This window comes from Papio anubis, chromosome 14 (assembly GCF_008728515.1).
Source record: "Papio anubis isolate 15944 chromosome 14, Panubis1.0, whole genome shotgun sequence".
In the NCBI taxonomy this organism is placed as follows: Eukaryota; Metazoa; Chordata; class Mammalia; order Primates; family Cercopithecidae; genus Papio; species Papio anubis.
The window spans coordinates 97,597,320-97,617,910 of NC_044989.1; the positions used below are offsets into that span (position 1 = coordinate 97,597,320).

General features: G+C 47.0%; 1 protein-coding gene across 1 annotated transcript; it reads right to left on the reverse strand.

Moving 5' to 3' along the window:
• Positions 1-3,777: 3,777 nt before the first annotated feature.
• Positions 3,778-12,910, reverse strand: GPR45 (G protein-coupled receptor 45). The gene is made up of 2 exons (XM_009184869.4): positions 11,495-12,910; positions 3,778-7,388 (listed from the first exon to the last, which is right to left on the reverse strand). Exon 2 carries the CDS (start codon positions 7,324-7,326, stop codon positions 6,025-6,027), a length of 1,302 nt encoding a protein of 433 aa, XP_009183133.2. The 5' UTR covers positions 7,327-7,388; positions 11,495-12,910; the 3' UTR covers positions 3,778-6,024.
• Between the last annotated feature and the right edge of the window lie 7,681 nt (positions 12,911-20,591).

Below are 20,591 nucleotides of genomic sequence, written 5' to 3' on the forward strand. Positions count from 1 at the left end.
GCTCCCATCTTCTTCCACAGTAGGCTGGAGCTGGGCAGACAGCCTCCCGACAAGGGACTCCATTTCCCAGCCTCCCTTGCAGCTAGGTGTGGCCAGGAGCCTCCGCTCTTGGTGGTGGAAGACCAGGGTGGAGTGTGGGGTGTCTTATTGCACATGCTCCCCCATCCTCTCCCCAGTCTCATGAACTGGAACATGGAAGTGGCTGCAGCCCAGAGTGACCATAAAGATAAGGACAGTGCCCCGGGGACCGTGGGAAACTACATGGAAGGAAACTGCATCCTAAACAACCATACAGAGCAGAGCACCCACCTGGCTGCCTGCACTATTAATCGGAAGGAAACGAAGTTTTTCTGTTTCAGGCCCCTTAGTGTTGGCTGTCTTTGTGACAGCAGCCTTTTACCCAATCCGCCTCCACCCTTCTCTTGCCTCTCTGCCTTCCTGGACAGGCTCCACAGTGCCCTGGGGACCTCAGAACAATCCTGAGAGCAGCGATGTGCACCAGAGGCTGCGCTTTCTAGGCATGGGAATGGGCTGCATCACACATCCATCTCATCCGTCTGTGCAGCCCTGTGAGACCAGCTTACGACCTAGGGAGAGTTTTGAATGGAATGAAGTAGTGCAGTTGAGGTCAGCAAGCACAATTTTGCTCTTTAAAGCCAAACTCATGCTCCTGGCTTCAGTGGATGTGGTGTTAGTGTCAACTGAACCCTGAAATCCTAGACCACATGAGGATGAGGAATGAGTCTGTGAGAGTGTGATATAATATATTATGTATTTGGTCTCTGCCCCTGGTTCCTGGCCTTAGTATCTCCAGAGTGGTAAGAGTGTCTGTTGTATGCTAATGAGATGACTGGTGACTGGGGGCCCGAGGTGGCTTCAGGAGGAGGGCTGATCACTAGAAAGACTGTGACAGGATTAGAGGGTTGGGACTTTCATCCCACCCCCAAAACCTCAGGAGAAGGGAGAGGGGAGAGGGGCTAAGGTTGAGTTGATCAAGAATGGCCAGTGTTGTAATCAGTCATGCCTATGGAATAAATCCTCCATAAAACCTGAAAAGGTCTAGGTTCAGATGGGCTTCTGAGTCGCTGGATGTGTGGAGGTCCCTGGTGGTGATCCGGGAGAGGGCGTGGAAGCTCTGCACCCCTTCCCATACGCCTTGCCCTGTATCCCTTGTAATAACTTTGTAATTAATATGGTTTGGCTTTGGCACCACTCAAATCTCACCTTGAATTGTAACAATCCCCACGTGTCAAGGGTAGGGCCAGGTGGAGATAATTGAATCATGGGGATGGTTTCCCCCATACTATTCTCATGGTAGTGAATGAGTCTCATGAGATCTGATGGTTTTATAAAGTCGAGTTGCCCTGCACAAGCTCTCTTGCCTGCCACCATGTAAGATGTGACTTTGCTCATTTGCCTGTCGCCAGGATTGTGAGGCCTCCCCAGCCATGTGGAACTGTGAGTCCATTAAACCTCTTTCCTTTATAAATTACCTAATCTTGGGTATGTCTTTATTAGCACTGTGAGAACAGAATAATACACTAATACATGGGTAAATGTAAATAAAGTTCTTCCCTGAGTTCTATGAGCCACTTTAGCAAATTAAGCAAACCTGAGAAGGCGGTTGTGAGAAACTCCCATTTATAGTCTGTGGGTCAGCAGCACAGGTGACCACCTCCTGCTTGTGATTGGCATCTGAAATGGGGATGGTAGTCTTGTGGCACGGAGCCCTCAACCTGTGGGTTCTGACTCTAACTCCAGGTAGGTAGCGTCAGTATTGAATTGAGTTACAGGACACCCAGCTGCTTTCCACTAGAGACTTGCTTGCTTTTGTTTATTTATTTCCAGAATGACCAAACAGCCATTTTCTCAAAGAACTTTCCACCCTTGCCCAAAAGGAACAAACCTTGGCCATCAGCAGGTCAACAGTGCGACTCTAATTCTTCCATGTCTTTAGCATCTGCCATGGACTCAGCCTTGGATTAGATCCTTTCCATACATGATTTTGTTTATTCCTCACTGTGGTCTTCCGGCTGGGGGTTTTTCTGCCATTTCAGAGATGAGGCAGGTGGGGTACAGGAATGCCGTGTCACTTGCCTGGAATCCCACAGAGAGCGAGGCACCCTGAGGTTCAGACTGTCCTGTTTCATGCACATACTCCACATCCCCTGCGTTTCCGTAAGAGCAGAAACTGAGCACGGGGCACTCCTGCAATTGTGAGGGCTCTGCAGCCAAAGTTCCCAACTACATGAATAAGGGAGCTGAACAGTGTTGAAAATACTTAATGCAGAAGTTTTTTTGAGTCAAAAAACAAACAAAAGCACGCACCGTGACTTGTGTGCAGGGAAAATACACCCGTGGCTCAGAATGGCAAAGTAAGAATAGATCTAGGTATTTGCTGCTCATCTTGGTCATCAGAACATCCTAGGGAACCTTTGATTTTGTTTCACCATGACCTTGGGGACTACAATTCAAGATGAAAAGGTGGCAGATTTGCAGGAGTAGTTACAAGTAGGAGGACACTTCTGAGACTTCCTTGTGTCTCATTTTTAATGCAAGAATCTCCCAAGGATCCCAGGTGTCTGCCTCCAGGGTTATTACCACGGTCAGCCAGTTTCTTTCTCTTGCCTAAGGCCCTACAGAGATAATTTAGCTGTGAAGCTGCCCAGACTTCACGCAGAGTGCAGGGTTTGGGTGAACCACAGGACTAGAGAGAAGATGCAAAAAAAATTAATAATAAATCAATGGGTTGGGCATGGTGGCTCCTGCCTGTAATCTTAGCACTTTGGGAGGCCGAGGCAGGCAAATCACCTGAGGTCAGGAGGTCAGTATGGTGAAACCCCGTCTCTACTAAAAATACAAAAATTAGCCGGGTATGGTGGCGCACGCCTATAATCCCAGCTACTCAGGAGGCTGAAGCAGGAGAATCTCTTGAACCCAGGAGGCGGAGGTTGCAATGAGCCAAGATCACGCCACTGCACTCCAGCCTGGGTGACAGAGTGAGACTCCATCTCAAAAAAATAAAATAAAATAAAACAATGAAGCAGTGCTTATCCTGCAAATCTCAGGGAAGGAGACCAGAACCAGATATTTGCTTGGTATCTTAGGAAATCGAAGTTTGTTAAAGGTTCAAGCAAGGCCAGGTAGGATTATGAAAGTGGCACACTGCAAGTCAGAGGAGACTAACTGGCTGGAGTGATTCAGCAGCACCATCATAAAAACCAAAACAAAACATGTGGGGGCAGCCAGCTGTGACCCATGTTGTTCCAACAGTCTCCCGGTTGTCATCTTATCTTTAGTCTTTCCAGCTTTTGCTAGTAACTTTCAGGTTCTAGACTTCCTGAAGCCTTTCTTCTTAGGGCACTGCTGTGGCCTGAATATTGGTGTCTCCAAAGTTCATGTGTTGGAAACTAATACTCGATGTGATAGTATTAAGAGATGGGGCCTTTGGGAGGTGAATGAGATTGGTGCCCCTGAAAAGAGGCTTGAGGGAGTGTCCCTTCTCCTGCCATGCAAGGACACAGCCACAAGGTGCCATCTATGAAGCAGAGCGGGAACTCTTGCCAGACACTGAATCTACCTACACCTTTATCCTGGACTTCCCAGCCTCCAGAACTGGAAGAAATAAGTTCTATTGTTGATAAATGAGCCAGTCTGAGGCATTTTGTTAAAGCAGTGTGAACAAATTGATATAGGGGTACTGGGTATTGGATTCTGGGCTTAATATGTGTGGTCTTGGTGCAAATTTTGGCAAGAACATAGAGGCTTATACACCGAAAGAGCAATAATACTTTATTTAAAATATATACAAAATTATTACTTTGAAACATATATATTACTATCCAACATACATCATATAACACTGATCGATGTAAATTTTGGTACCTTCATTTATTCAGTTGTGAACTCTTTTGTTCAAGGCTCCTGAAGAAATTATCTGAAATGCCCACCAGAGGGGGGCGTGCCCATGGGCTTGGTCCCCTTGGTGGCTTGGCTGTGCTGTTGGGCACTGCTGGGGAACTACAGCCTTACTCCATGGAGCTGAAGGCAAATCCCCACCTTGCTGGGGGAACTGGAGACACAGAATTGATGGGACCCACCTCTGTCGCTCACACGTCAATTGCTCATCTTCTCCCTCTCTCTCCATCTGGGAATAAACGGGGAGGGAGGTGAGGGGGAACAAGTGTCAATTATCTTCTTTACCCTCCTCTGGGCTGAAGAGGAGGGTTAAGGGAAGTTATGTTTTCCCTTTCACCCCCCTTCTTCTTTGCCCATGTTACCACTACTGTGGGAAGAAAGTATGAGAAGGAGGGGCTGGCTCTTAATTCAGTTTAGAAAGAAATGGGAAGTGAAGCAAAAATGGGGCTTCTGTGCTCTTAGGCTGAATTTGAGTTACAATGATCCTGAGATAAATCAGACAACTGCTTTGGGGCATGGCCCATGCCTCATTCATCACTATCTCCCCCACAGTGCCTTACATCTAGTAGGCACTTAATGCATGCTCTTTGCATGGATGAATAAATGGATGCAGGGGACCTGATGACTTCAGACAGAAAATACACGTTTCAGAATCAGAGAGTTTGAGAGATGAAAGGGCACATGGGAAATCATCTAGACCTGCCTCCTCGTTTGCCATATGGGGAAACTGAGGCCCAGAGAAATGAGAAATGAACAAGGTCACATGACTAGTTCCTGATAGAGTCAGACCTGGAATCAGATTTTCTAAATTGCTCCTTAAATTTCCCACCCTCTTCATATCTGGAACAATAAAGAGAGCTCAGTGGGCTCAGTGTTATGCCCTGGATCAGGACCCTCATATGCCAGTGTGGGGACCCCTGGTGGTGGCCGAATAGGGCACAAGCAGAGAAGTCCCCTTTGGGCAACCTCACTTCCGGGATCTGGTCCCAGTAGGTAAACAGGATGGCAGCAGTGGATCTGAGTGAGGTAGGAGGAACACAGAGACCAATGGGGACCCCGAGAATTGGGCTCCTTGGTGCCGCACTTGCAGCGGGTCCAGTGCTGAAGTGGATTTGGTGGCTCGAAGGGCTCTGGAGCTCCAGGGGATCCAAAGGAAATATGTAAACTAAGCCCAGCCTGCCCGCTGCTGACACTGAAAGCAGGTCACTACAGACGCTTGCTCAGCAGGTGAGTTATAGCACACGGGAAACGGAGGGGAGGAAAATGAACGGCTGCAGGGACAGGGGTGGAGGCAAAGAGGGAAGGGCCAAAGGGTTCTCCAGTAGACAGGCCGAGTGACCTTAGGGTGCAGGGACGGGGTGGACCCAGCAGGTGGGGGGCGCTGGGGACATGCAGGAGCTCCCGGATGTGCTTCTCACTTCACCTGGGCTACGCATGACCTTCTCTGGGCTTCAAGCCTCTGAGGCCTCCCATGCATCATTCCAGGGAGCTCAAAGCACAGAGGCTCACTCCGCTTCCCCGTGTGATTCTCGTTTCTTTCTAGGAAAGATACTTAGGCCTGGGAAGAAATGCACATCTGATCAATATAAAGGACCTCTTGTGAGTCCCCACACACCACAAACATCAATAGCTGAAGAGCCCTGATGTCAAACAAAACGAGTGAACACCCAGGAGCTCACACCTGCTGGAGTTTCTCAGGGTTTCTCTTGAGCAGGTGCAGAGAGGGCTCAGAGGGCAGGTTGAAGCTCTTGTGACTGACCCATCCTCCTGCCCCACACTCAACCAGCTTCACTCCCTGTTGCCCTTCTCCTCCCTTTCTGCCCAACTTCTGCACGCCCCAGCCCACTCAATTTTTGCCTTAATGACTTTGCAGTCCCCATCAGCCCTGTATTCGGCTCTTCTGCAAAGAGAAACAAAAATAATTTATCTTGCCAAAATTTGAAATTTGGGCGCTGCAGCTCATCTGATTACAAATGAGTACCTTTGTGCTTAAATAGCCACCACAAAGTGCAGACTATGACCAACATGCCAGGGAACAGAACAGGACAGACCAGCCCACCCTGGGACCTGGGCTCAGCTGCTCCTTCTCTGTGGCCCCCTGGCCCCCTAAACCGCAGACTGGTTTTCGTTGCACACGTAGACTGTGCTCGGCTGGATTCTCCTTCGGATCCGCTCAGGCACTTTGGGGAGGATTTGGAAGGTCTGGGGCAGCAACTCTATGCAGGCCTCGCGGAATTTTTTGATTCTCCAGCAGTAGACGATGGGGTTGAAGACGGACTTGAGGTAACTGAGCCACAGGACGCAGGTGCTGGTGGCATAGAAGGAGGAACCGCAGTAAAAGCGCTGGCTGAACACAGAGAGGAGGCTGTAGATGGAGTGGGGCAGCCAGCAGAGGGAGAAGCCCACGAAGAGGATCAGGATGGTGGTGAAGGCCTTGGTCTTGAAGCTCAAGTCCACGCTGACCTGTTGCTGCCGCTGCAGGCGCCGCAGGCCCGCCCTGGTGAGCTGCCGCAGGTCCAGGCTGTCCGACTGGTTGTGCACGCGCACGGCGTTCTTGCGGACCGTGTTGAGGATGCACATGTAGGCGCACAGCATGACGCCGAAGGGCGCGAAAAACACGGCCACCACCAAGGTGACCACGTAGGCGCGGTCGGCGGGGAGCTCCGTGTAGCCCAGCACGCACTGTGGGGCCCGCGCCGGCACCTCCACCAACGTCCAGCCGGTGAGCGAGGGCCCCGCGATGCAGAAGGACAGCACCCAGGAGACCGCGATGATCACCTTGGCCCTGCGCGGGTTCAGCTTGTCCTGGCGCTGGACGATGATGAGGAAACGGTCCACGCTGATGATGAGCAGGATGGCCACGCCCTCCAGGACGAAAAACCAGTAGAGCGTGGCTGAGAGGCGGCAGAAGTTGTCCCCAAAGTGCCAGCGCACGGTGATGAGGGTGACGGCGGTGAAGGGCATGCAGCAGAGGGAAAGCATGATGTCCGAGAAGGCCAGGGTGGCCAGCAGCAGGTTGATGGCCGAGCGCATAGCCGGCCTCTGGTACACGATGATGCAGACCACAGTGTTGCCCAGGAACCCCACCACGGTCATCAGCAGCATCACTGCGGCCAAGGAGATCCTCAGGGGTGCGGGCAGCGGGGTGGATCCGGAGTCCGAGGCGTTGCTGGTGTTCAGCAGCAGGTATGGGTAAGCCTCGAGGGACGTGCTGTTGCAGGCCATCGTGGAGAGACCCTTGGAGCTGGGACAGAAGTGGCCAGGAGGGCTCCCCTCAGCGCTTCGGTGGCTGCCATTTTTTGTCTGCCGGCTGCATGTTCCTGGATGTCTGTGGACCTCTGGGGCACTGGAATGGTCTTGGAGAGAAACGTCCGCCTTTATGAGCGCTAGCTGGGATTTACGATTCATGGATCACATCCTAAGCATTTCTGCCGGGAGCGACTGAGTGCACAGCTCGGTGCTTGGACACTCTGTAGCGGACAGCAAGCAAAAGTACAAAAGAGAAGGGAGTTAGAGTTTCCAATCGCGTTGAAGAGAGCACGCCTTTAAACTTTACAGGTGTTTCTAAACAAGTTTATTTACCACTTGGGACAAAGCTTCGTATTCACAAATATTGTCTGAGTCTTGTCAAGGGGCCCAGAGAAACCTAATCAGCTCTCCTCTGGGGAAACTGAGGAAGTAAACTTTGTAGTTAGTGTTTATGTAATAACTTGACTTTTCAGCAACCTGTTGGAATGAAGCCTTGGTCTAGCCAACTAGCGTTAGAATCCAGCTCCTCAAGAGAAAGGTTTTGCCTGTTTCATTCTCTGCTATCTCCCAGTACTGACAACAGTGCCTGGCGTGCAGTAAGAGTCCAATAGATATTTGTTGAGTAAATGAATAAATGATAGTTAATGCTGCTGCTATAATATTTGTTTAGCTTTTTTAAAAAACCCACTTCATTGAGGAATGACTGACATGTCAAAAGCTGTACAAATTTACATCTCAATATACCGAGAACCTATCACCACCAAGGCCAAACACGTACCCAGCTCCCCCTGCCAAAGCTCCTTCCTGCCACTTTTCTGGTATTATCATTTTGTTTTGGTGGCAAGAACACTTCACCTAAGATCTCCCCTCTTAGCAAATTTTAAGTATACATTTTTAAGTTTTAATTTTTTTTTTTTTTTTTGAGACGGAGTCTCGCTCTGTCACCCAGGCTGGAGTGCAGTGGCCAGATCTCAGCTCACTGCAAGCTCCGGGTTTATGCCATTCTCCTGCCTCAGCCTCCCGAGTAGCTGGGACTACAGGCGCCTGCCACCTCGCCTGGCTAGTTTTTTGTATTTTTTAGTAGAGACGGGGTTTCACCGTGTTAGCCAGGATGGTCTCGATCTCCTGACCTTGTGATCCGCCCACCTCAGCCTCCCAAAGTGCTGGGATTACAGATTTGAGCCACCGCGCCTGGCCAAGTTTTAATTTTTAAAAAGAAATGTAAGTGTGTTTGTTTAACTTTATTTGATAAGTATAAATTCGCATGGAGTTATAATAATAAATAATATGGTGAAATTCTGTGTGCCCTTCACCCAGTTTTCCCTAATGGTAACATCTTGGATAACTGTGGGGCTGCTATACTATTACTTCCAGAAGCACAGACTGGGAGAAGGGAACTTCCCCCAAAGATAAGGACTTTTAAAATACAGTGTTAGCTGGGTGCAGTGGCTCATGCCTATAATCCCAGCACTTTGAGAGGCAGAGGCAGGAGGATTACTTGAGGCCAGGAGTTCAAGACCTGCCTGGGCAACATAGAGAGATCCCATCTCTACAAAAAAATGAGCCAGACTTGCATCTATAGTCCCTGCTACTCAGGAGGCTGAGGCAAGAGGATTGCTCAAGCACAGAAGTTCGAGGCTGTAGTGAGCTAAGAAGGTGTCACTGTACTCCAGTCTCGTTAACAGAGTGAGATCCTGTCTCTAAAAAAAAAAAGGAAAAAAAAGTAAATGAAATGAGCTTTTATTCCTTTACTTTCTTAATAAACTTGCTTTTACTTTCAAAAAGGTAAATATAATATTAATTTTAATTTTGTCTCACTGATGTGGTAAGAGTGTGTTCAGTAGCTCAGGTCTGCAGTCACATCACCTGGGCTGGGGGAAGTCCAGCCTGCATCGTTTATCCAGCCTGGATATCTGGCTGTTGGACGCACCTCTGTTTGTAAGAAACTTCTCTTTTTCTAAATTCCTTTTGGTCATTGTTAACAGATATCTCACACCGAGGGGAATGTGGGCAATGTAAGAAGCCAGGAGGCCTCAGACAAGGCCTAGAGGATCTGGGAGTGGCAGTTACTTGGTGATGCTACCTCAGTTTAGACCCAACCAATCCTTGGTCTTCCTTCCCAAGCACACCCAGAATGGGTTCATCTCTCAGTGGTGGGTACCAGTATCCAAACTTTTTCTGAGCTATAAAAATCAGAAACATGGTGTGTTCATTTATAAATGGGAATTATCTCTCATTCAGACCAAAATTATGACCCTTCTTCATCTCAGTTTTCTGATCTGTGAAATGGAGGTAATTATATATTTACCCCCAGAGTTGTTAAATATAAGTGCAATGCCCGGTAAAAGAAGGGCGTTAATAAATTAACTCCATCTCCCTCACTGTTTCAAGTTTAGGGGTTTCTGTCTCTTGGCTTAAACTGCAAATTTGTTGATGGCAGGAACCATGACATGCATGTAGGAAGCCCTAATGGATTAGGCTCCTCTTGGAGCACAGGATAAAGGACCACTGAGAAAAAGCACACACTCGTACATCCATGTGCCTGTCAATCTTAGCTGATAGTGAATTCTTCATCTGCACTCTTCTGTATGCTATAAACTTAGATTTTCCTCCCAATGATAATTACAGAGAGTGATTTCATGCTTAACTAAAGGAGCAAATAATGCAAGGTATCTTTTTTTTTAATGTATATGTCTTGAGGTTGAACCTGATTAAAATTATTTTGGCTTCTGGACAACAGTCTGTCTTAGATACTTTAATTTAGCATTTTGGTCCCAGTCCTGTTGTTAATATCTGAATCAACAGTGTTTTTATCACAAGGGACTAGGGCACGAAGATCAAAGTAAAAGGTAACAAGTGAACAAGAAATATTCTGCTGGTGTTCTTGGAATAACAGCACTCACCATCTCCGGCAGTTTTCACGCTGAGAAATGGGTGCCACAATATGAATTTAAAGCTGCAACAGAAGCTAGCTGGGAACTGAACCGTTTCAAGGTATTTATCTTAGTTCCTTTCCAAATGATCTCACCCTAGAACTGGGAGGCTGTGCCAAGTGTCAGGAGGTAAGTCATCCTCTCTAACTGAAGTGTGATTAATCAACTAAGGAAAGTGTGACCAGGCTGTGTGCTGCTGTGTGCCACGGTGTGGCTAGCTGTGCACTCGCAGAGTCTTCAGTGAGCTGTGTCCACACAAAAGATAGAAGGCGCTTTCAGCAAAGTGGACACGTGGCCACCCATGCATTGTGTTTACTGCAAGGTTTTCTAAAGCCTTCCCTCCGCATCCTCACACTCGGCAAGAAGGCAGGGAAATTATGAAAAGGAAGCTCAGATACAGTCCGCACGAGCTCCAGTTCAGCAAAGTAGTAACCAGTGGAGCCGAGACTGGAAGCTGAGACTCCAAGGGAAACATGGGTCTGTGGTGAGGACGGTGGCTTGGGGAGGATGACTTCATGTCTGTGACACTGACAAGCATGGGGAAAAGAAAAACCATCCCCCCATCCCCAAGCTACACCAGTTGAGGTACAGACAAATTTCAAACAAAATCCCACTCTGTTCTCCTTCCCCGGTAGGTGGAGAATGGGCTTCTAAAAACTTAGCTTCCGCCGGGCGCGGTGGCTCACGCCTGTAATCTCAGCATGTTGGGAGGCCGAGGCGGGCGGATCACGAGGTCAGGAGCTCGAGACCATCCTGGCTAACACGGTGAAACCCCGTCTCTACTAAAAATACAAAAAATCAGCAGGGCGTGGTGGCGGGCGCCTGTAGTCCCAGCTACTCGGGAGGCTGAGGGAGAAGAATGGCGTGAGCCTGGGAGGCGGAGCTTGCAGAGATGGCACCATCAGACTCCAACCTGGGCGACAGAGCGAGACTCAGGCTCAAAAAAAAAAAAAAGGACTGAACTTCGTGAGGATGAGAGAAGGAACCTTTGTCTCTGCTCACCGAATAGGACAATTCTAAGTGCGACCACCAGGGGGCGCGCTGGGGCAGCCTCGGGAGGCTGGGAAGTACCAGTGTCTGACCTGCCAAAGCCTTTCTTCACCCTCCCTTCCTCCCTTCACCCTCCCTTCCTCCCTTCCTCCCTTCCTCCCTTCCTGCCTTCCTTTCTTCCTTTTTTCCTTCCTTCCTTCTCTCTTTTTTCCTTCCTTCTTTTTCTCTCTCATTTCTTTCGTTTATCTTTCTTTGTTCTCTTCCCCCTTTTTCTTTTGCCAACTTTAAAAGTCTTTTTATTATGTTAAATTTCAAACATAGCAAAGCCCCACTTGGCTAAGCTTTTGAGCTGTGTTCCCTCCATTTCCTTCCATTTAAGCTGGCTCTTCCTGGTCCCCATATACCTCCCGTCCAGGCTTTTGTTTTCAGTACAGCGGGGGAGATCCTGCCAAGTTTTCTTGGGGAGAGGAGTCCAGGCTGTAAGTGGCCTCGTGAGACAGACATGAGAGGGGGAAATGCGGCCCGGGAGAGTTTTGAGGGACTGGGGGACACAGCAGAGGTCCCTGCAGCGGCGCCGGGGCAGCTCTCCAGAACTCCAAGGGTCCTCCTAAGGCCTGGTCAGCGGAGATTCGAGTGGCCTTCTGCTCGCAAACTTGCGTTTCAGGTAGCAACACTCATCTTCGGCTGGGAATATGTTTGGCTTTAAGCAGTCAGGAAGGAGAAGGTAAGAAATGTCTATCTCCCTTTCCCATCCTCAAGATCAGGCTTGAAGACGATCCGCCGGACCCTGATTGAAGCAGGGAGGGATAATTGCTTGACGAAGGCACAAAGGCAGGCAGAACCAGAGAGACTGGCGGAGGCACAGGGAGCCAAGGAGCAGCGGCGATTGCCACGTGGAGGAGGAAGACTTTGCCACGTGGAGGAGGGAGACTTTCTGGCAACCGGGCGGTGAGCCCCGGGTGACCTTCAGCTAGAGGGCATGCCTCTCCTTCCTCCCTGCGCTGAAACAGAAAGGCTGAAAGGCACTGCGTGGGGACGGCGGAATGGATTATTGTGTCTGAAGTCCTGTCCCATCCAGAAAGCCCACAGCATCACTGTTAGGTGGTCAGGAAAACGATGGAATCTTCCCCGCCTTCAAATCTCACATGCTACCGTGTCCTCCCCAGCAACTCCACTCGCTCCCTGTGACACTTCCCCTGTCCCTCCAGCAAAAGCTGCCCTGGGCTCCTCCTTGTTCCCACGTGGCTTCGTCTGTCGGAGCATCCATTCCTGTTGGCCCCTTGCCCAGCTCTGCGTCGAAAGGTATTGCGTGCATCCCGGTACCTCTGCACCTGGACCCTGCGGGATCGAGGCTGCGCCCAGGTGCGTTCCGGGGGCGGGGCTGCCAACCCCTGATCCGCGAAGGGAACTCTCACATGCACAGTGGGAGTAGGCGGTTCTTTTGGAACTGTTTTTCACAAACATTAAGAAAAATGTCAGGTACACACTACACACAGGTACATCTACATTTTAATTATCAGATTTGGAGTTATATATAGATGCATTTACATATATATGTACATCTGATAGAATTTGCTTTCTCTCTGCTGGTTCTGTTTCAGCCAAATGGTGGAAAGCCGTCTTTCTCCATAGACTTTAATATTGCTGCAGGTAAAACCAATTGGTTTTGTGATATTGGATTTTTAATCCCTGCTCCAGAAGAACATGTTGGTTCAAAAGAGGATGCCAAATCTAAGAAACGAAGTCAATTTTGGCAGATGGGGAAGCTAGGAACAGCCCTTTGCTGTGGGAACAGCTTGACTCTGTCATTACCTGCAACCTTGTCCCTGTCTTTTTGATACAAACTCTCAAACAGATGGTATATTTCAATTTCAATAACTTTATTGGCGGTGAAAAAATATGCAAGAGCTGCCAAAAGTAATACATCAAGTAGCTGTGTTTAGAAACAGGTGTCGCGCCACGTGTCTTAACTTCAAAGAAAAGTGAGCTGAAAGGAACCAGATTTTTTATTCCTCGACTTGGACAAGATTCTTGGGGAGAAATTTTCAAATACAACGCAATTGGGAAGTCTTTTAATGAGGCACATCTTCATTGCCTATTCTTCTTAGTAATGGCTAACATTTCTCGTGTGCTGATCCCCTTACACAGCTCAGTGGTCACGAAGCTCGGCTCCTGCGTCTTCAGCATCCGCATCACCTAGGAACTTGAGAAAGGAAAATTCTCAGGGCCACTCCAGACCTACTGAATTAGAAACCCTGGGACGCCAGGGGGCGCCACCTGCATTTTAATAAGCCATCCAGGGTAAACGTTCTCAGTTGTAGGAACTACTGACACGGTTTCTCTCAGTTAACCCTCACATTGACTCCTCTTTACCGATGAAGAACTGGATGCACAGTTATTTATCTGGAAAGTACAGTAGTAGGGTCCTGCATTAGAACCAGACGATCTGACTCTAGGACCCATGCCTTAACTCCTGGGCTATGCAAAGAGAGGCCACTCAGATAGTGATATAACTAGCAGTTCCTATCAATTTTATATCAGAAATGAGTCAGCATTGGGAGCCACAGCAAGGATGTCTTTCAGCAGGAAAGGTAAGATGTGAAGGCCGTGGGTGCAGGGCCCGTGTGTGGGACTGCCGCAGGGCTACGGGTGTTTTGGCAGGCACTCAGGACACAGGCTGCCCTCAGGCCTATAGGACCCTGTGTGGATCTGATGCAGCAGCTTTTGCAGATGCTTCTCAAGCAAATGTGGATGAGGCCTATTTGTCCCCTCAAATTTAAAATCTGCTGGCTGTCGAGAATGTAGGATTTAACGCCAGACCCATGGGAGATGCAGGGTGGCCGCGGAGACTCAGACACTATCTCATCTCTTTGTTCAATCCTTGGTGCTTCCCCACCCTTTTAAAATCAAGACTTATATAGAAAATGTGATTCGTAGGGCACACTAGAGTGACCGACCGCAGGCCTGTGCTGCTGCTGCCAGGGCTAAGAGGATAATGTCTCATACACATCAGCAACCCATTCATAGCCCCAGAGCCTTGCACACCAGCTGGTGGCTGGGATACTCTAATCTTAGAGGCCAGCTTGAAGATTTCAGGCCTCTACATATCCCCAGTCTAACAATGACTGAGTTGTTGCTCTGACCAAAGAAACAGTAATAGGTAGTATTAGAATAAGACTTTAAATACACAAAGTGCTTCCAAAATGTGCTTTTACTTCTTTCTCACAGCCACTGGGATGATACATGACTATTCCCACCTACAGATGAGGAAACTCAATCAATGCAATTAGGTGATTTGCTTAAGCTGATACAAATGGAAGAATGGAAAGTCGAGTCACATCTTTTTACTCTTTGACTCTTCCCTCCTTTCCTGTGTCCTGGGTAACCCCATGTTAGGTGTACCCACTCAGTGTTCGTGAGGGTTTCATTGTGTGGACAAATTTATTTCTACAGATTCAGATAGATTATGACTCAGACTGACTGCCTATGCTTGCTCTGGTTATGAGAAAGAACAATTGGTTATTTAAGAACTTATGAAAAGTCCAAAATAACCCACGGATGGCCGTAAAATACTCGTTTTTAAGCATCTTTATGCTACCACCCTTCTTTAGAGCAGGGGTTCTTAACCCCTGGGACCACAGACCAGTACCTTTCCCTGGTCCATTAGGAACCAGGCCACACAGGAGGAGGTGAGTGGAGGACGAGCAAAGCTTCATCTGTGTTTACAGCTGCTCCCCATCGCTCACATTACCACCTGAGCACCGCCTCCAGTCAGATCAGAAGCATTATTCGATTCTTATAGGAGTGGAACCCTATTGTGAACTGTGCACGCAAGGGATCTAGGTTGCACACTCCTTACGCGAATCTAATGCCTGATGATCTAATCCCTGATGATCTGGTGAGGTGGAACAGTTTCATCCCAAAACCATCCACTCCTGGTCCTGTGGGAAAATTGTCTCCCATGAAACGGATCCCTGGTGCCAAAAGGTTGGGGACCACTGCTTTAGAGGAGGCCAAAGCATGTAATTGACTTAGGGTCACCAGCTTCCAAATTAATCCTTGAGAATTTTGTTTGTGCATTTTACTATTAAAAGCCAACTTATTCACTTCCTTTCTTAACTAGTTTAGAGGTGTTGCCTCTAAGGTAGGGTTTTAAAAGTCCCTGAACCATGTATGAAGATTTTGCTAGAGGCACAAAGCATATGGCACTTGCTTAAAAATGGAGTTCTATATTTCAACGGAATCTGAGACAATTAGCACTTTTTCAACACGCTGAAAATTAATACCTGCCAATGTTGTGTTCTCCAGGTAGAGTGTGTGACATCTCAAGTAGCCTGCACCCAGGGGCTCCCGGGACAGGTGCGGCTTACACAGGAGAAAAACCCAGTACTGACACCTCACATTTCACTGGGCTGCTTTATAAAACCTGTTTCCTTCTCCAAAATTACATCTGCGGGGCCCTCTACTACACTTTTACCTGGCTTTCTCAAAAACTAATTTTAAGCTTATTTGTGCCTTTTGCATTTTTTTCTGACATTTTATGTCCTAATTCTAAACAAACAAACAAAACCTCTAAGCCTGGGGAAAATATACTTTTTCATTTGTAGTGTAAAGCAAACAGACACAGCTTACGTACTCTAGTAAAATTATTTTTGATATTTTAATGTTTTAACAGCTTCATTGAGGCCTAGTTTATGTATCATGACATTCGCCCTCTGCACATTGACAATTAAATGATTTTTAGCCAATTTAAAATGTTGCAAAACTATCACCACAATCTGCTTTGAGGATATTTTCATCACCTCCAAAAAGATCCCTCGTGTCTGTTTGCGGTCAACTGATTGTACTTTTTATAATTGCTCCAATTTGTTTTTGCAAAAAGGGTTCTTAATATAACCCAAGAACTTGACAATTCCTTTTTTTATTATTTTTTTATTTTTATTTGAGACAGAGTCTCGCTCTGTTGCCCAGGCTTAAGTGCAGTGGCGAGATCTAGGCTCACTGTAACCTCCATCTCGCGGGTTCAAGCAATTCTCATGCCTTAGCCTCCTGAGTAACTGGGATTACAGGTGCCCGCCACCATGCCTGACTACTTTTTGTATTTTTAGTGGAGACTGGGTTTCACCATGCTAGCCAGGCTGGTCTTCAACTCCTGTCCTCAGGTGATTCACCCGCCTTGGCCTCCCGAAGTGCTGGGATTGAAGGAGTGAGGCACAACACCCAGCCAGAACTTGAGAATTCTAATTGACAGCCTGGTAACTCTAGCAGCACCTCTGCCCTTCCTACACAGGCCCATGACATATGGAGGAGCAAGGTTGGAACATCATTTAAATTACTGAGTCCTTGTGCCCTGACCCATGTTAGTACCCATGATCTGAATTAGGAAGTATTAGTGGGGCAGGAGGTGGGACAAGCTAAACTTATTTGCCCATGTAAACCCACCAAAGTACCAACCAAGATAAAGTCACGATGAACCAATGAAATACAGGAGGAAACGGGGCCTCTGTCTTAAAGTGTCAAGACTTGGACTCAGAAGATCAAAATTATAGTCCTGGTTCTGCCTTATAGCCTGGAAAAAATTCCCAACTGTTCAGTTTCTTCTTTTGTAAAGTGGTATTAGGGTACCTACCTCACAGAGTTGTAAAGATTCAATATGTGGGAAAGCACGCTGCATCTCACAAAACACTAGACAGGGGTAAGGAAGGGTCTTATTTTTTTTGTGGTTGTTATTTTTGGGGTGGGGGTGGGGAGGACAAAGTCTCGCTCTGTTGCCCAGGCTGGAGTGCGATGGTGTGATCTCGGCTCACTGCCACCTCTGCCTCTCAAGTTCAAAGGATTCTTGTGTCTCAGCCTCCTGAGTAGCTGGGACTACAGAGGCGCATCACCACGGCCAGCTAATTTTTGTATTTTTAGTAGAGACAGGGTTCCTGCCATGTTGGCCAGGCTGGTCTCAAACTCCTGACCTCAAGTGATCTGCCTGTCTCAGCCTCCCAAAGTGCTGGGATTACAGGCATGAGCCACCACACCTGGCCTGGGAAGGGTCTTTATTAGGACAGTTGGCAAGTTCTGTCCCAAGCACACAGCATGCCAGCTTTTGGGGGCTGTCTGAACCAACTATGGGTATGTGAGTCCCCTGGGGTGGGGTCCTGAGTTCTTCCTGAGCATTTTGCTTCATAATAAAGTCAACTTTAAATGTTTTAAATGTATGGTGTTTAATGCTTTGCACAACTTTTCATGATCTCATTACCTGAGCTGTTTTACTCCCATGAGGTCACACAGCATTGCATAGTGAGGCTGAAGCTTGTCACCTGGGTTATCCTTTTGAAATTTCTCCAAGCTAGACTTTTGCCATTCTTCTCTAACAGCAGGTTAGAGCCCTCCAGCTGGCAGAAAGCACATATCCAGAATCTCAAGGAGTGCCAGACCCTTCCCTCCCCAGCGCAGTCAGCTGACTTAGCACACGATGCCATTTTCCTTTTCTGTTACATTAAAAAAAAAAAAAAAACAAAAAACTTGGATATAAAATCCTCCTAACTTTCTAAGACATTGGACAAGAAATTAATGTATTCATTTATTTAGTTAATATTTCCTGAGTAGCATTACCATGGGGCAGGCACGAGAGATTCAACGGTGACTTCTGCCTTTTAGAGCTTTGCTTTTCTCCAGATGTGGTCTGCAGATAGCTGCATGAAGATGACACGGGCTGCTTATTGAGAGGACAGACTCTGGGGCCCCATGGCGGACTCACTGGATTAAAATCCCTGGTTAATGGGCCAGGACTCTGGTCTCAGAGGACTCTTAGTGCCCCAACCTTTGAGACTGGCAGCGAATGGGAATAGCATAGAGAAGTAGAAGAGGCTGAGCTCTGCTGCCTTGTGATGCAAAGAGAATTTATCATCTACTGTTAAGAATTGTGGGCCAGGCACCACGGCTCACACCTGTAATTCCAGCACTTTGGGAGGCCGAGGTGGGAGGATTGTGTAAGGCCAGGAGTTGAAGACCAGCCTGGGCAACATGGCGAGAGAAAAAACAGAAAGAAAGAGAGAAAAAAAGAAAGAAAGAAAGAAAGAAAGAGAGAGAGAGAGAGAGAAAGAAAGAGAGAAAGAGAGAGAGAGAGAGGAAGGAAGGAAGGAAGGAAGGAAGGAATGAAAGAAAGAGGCAGGGAGGGAGGGAAGGAGGGAGGGAGGGAGGGAGGAAGGAAGGGAGGAAGGAAAGAAAGAATTGTGTCAGACTCCTGATGAAATGAGAAACTATAAAAGATTGTGTCTTATACGGTTGCGCTGGGGCGGGGGGTCATGTGAACCGGCCGGCACTGAGATCTACATGCCTAGTTCTACTTCCCACCTCATCGCTTTTTTTTTTTTTTTTTAAACATACATATAATTGTTTTTGGAGCAGCTTTAGGTTCACAGCAAGATGGAGAGAAAGTACGGAGATTTCTCATCCACGCACTGCCCCACATATACACAGCCTCCTCCATTATCAACATCTCCCACCAGTGTAGTCCATTTGTTACAGCCATGAACCTGCATTGACACATCGTAATCACCCTTGGTTCGCTCTTGGTGGTGTATGTTCTATGAGTTTTGACAAATGTGTAATTTCCAGCATTGTAGTGTCACAGAGAATAGTTTTACTGTCTTTAACCACCCCCATGCTCTGCCTGTTCATCCCTCCCTGCTCCTCAATCCTTGGCACCTACTGATCTATTCCTGTCTTCATAGATTTGCCTTGTCCAGAATGTCATATGTAGTCAGCCCTGTATCCCTGAACCCCACCACTGCGGATTCAACCAACTTCAGATTGAAAACATTGGGAAAAAAATCGCATCTGTACTGAACATGTTTGGGTATTTTTTCCTTGTCATTATTCCCTAAACAATACAATAGAGCAACTATTTATATAGTAATTACATTATATTAGGTATATTATAAATAACCTAGAGATGATTTAAAGTATATGGGAGGACATGGATAGGTTATATGCAAATACTATGCCATTTTATATCACAGACATGAGCATCCAAAGATTTTGGTATCGGAGGGAATTTCTGGAACCAACGTACCATGGATATTGAGGAAAAGACTGTAGTTGGAATCATACTGTATGTAGCGTTTTCAGACTGGCTTCTTTCACTTAGTAAGTTTCCTCCATGTCTTTTCATGGCTTGATATCACTGAATAATATTCCATTGTCTAGGGGGACCACAATTTATTTATCCATTCACCTATTGAAGGGCATTGTTATGGTCTGAATGCCTGTGTCCCTCCAGAATTCATATGCTGAAATTCTGATCCCCAAGGTAATGATATTAGGAGGTAGAGCCTTTGAGAAGTGATTAGGCTAGGGGGTAGAGGACCCATGAACGGGATTAGTGTCCTTTTGAAAGAGGCCCAAAAGGGATCCCTTGCCTCTTCCTTCATGTAAAGACACAGTGAAGGTGCCATTCTATAAACAGGGAAAAAGGCCCTCGCCGGATGCTGAATCTGCTGACACCTTGATCTTGAACCTCCCAGTTGCCGGAACTGCAAGAAATAAATTTCTGTTGTTTATAAGCTACCCAGTCTGTGGTATTTTGTTACAGTAACCTGAACAGGCTAAGACAGAAATCACGGTTGCTTCTGAGTTTCCATGTGCAAGGTTTTGTGTGGACCTAAGTTTTCAACTCCTTTGGGTAAGTACCAAGGAGTGTGACTGCTGGATACTTTAAGAGTATGTTTCGCTTTGCAAGAGACTGCCAAACTGTCTTCCAAAGTGGCGATACCATTTTGCATTCCCACCAATAACGAATGAGAGTTTCTGTTGTTCTACATCCATCTCAGCATTTGGCGTTATCAATGTTCTGGAGTTTGGCCATTCTAATCAGTGTGTAGTAGTATCTCATTGTGGTATTAATTTGCAATTCCCTAATGACATATGCTGTTGAACCATCTTTTCATATGTTTGCTTGCCATCAGTCTATCCTCTTCCATGTCTTTTGCCCATGTTTTTGATTAGATGTTTCATTTTTATTGTTGAATTTTAAGAGCTGTTTGCATATTTTGGATAACAGTCCTTTATCAGATATGTCTTTCGCAAATATTTTTCTCCCAGTCTGTGGGTTGTCTTTTCATTCTCCTGATTATGTCTTTTGTGGAGCAAAACTTTTTAATTTTAATGGAGTCCTTCTTATGAATTCTTTCTTTCACGGATCATGCTTTTGGTGGTGTATCTAAAACAAATCTCCAATCTCCATTTATCTTCTAGGAGTTTTATAGTTTTACATTTTACACTGTGATTTATTTTAAGTTAATTTTTGTGAAGGACATAGGTCTGTGTCTAGATTCATTTCTCTCGCACGTGGATGTCCAGTTGTCCCAGCACCGTTTGTTGAAAAGGCTCTCTTTGTCTTGTCTCCATTGTATTATTGCCTTTGCTCTTTTGTAAAAGATCAGTGGACTCTACTCTCACTTTTTAAGCATCCATCATTTTAAATAGAAAGTGCTCACATTAGGTTGAGGG

What these genes read in the sequence shown, in the direction of transcription:
- GPR45 (XM_009184869.4), bottom strand. Translation starts at nt 7,326, where the DNA reads ATGAATCGTAAATCCCAGCTAGCGCTCATAAAGGCGGACGTTTCTCTC.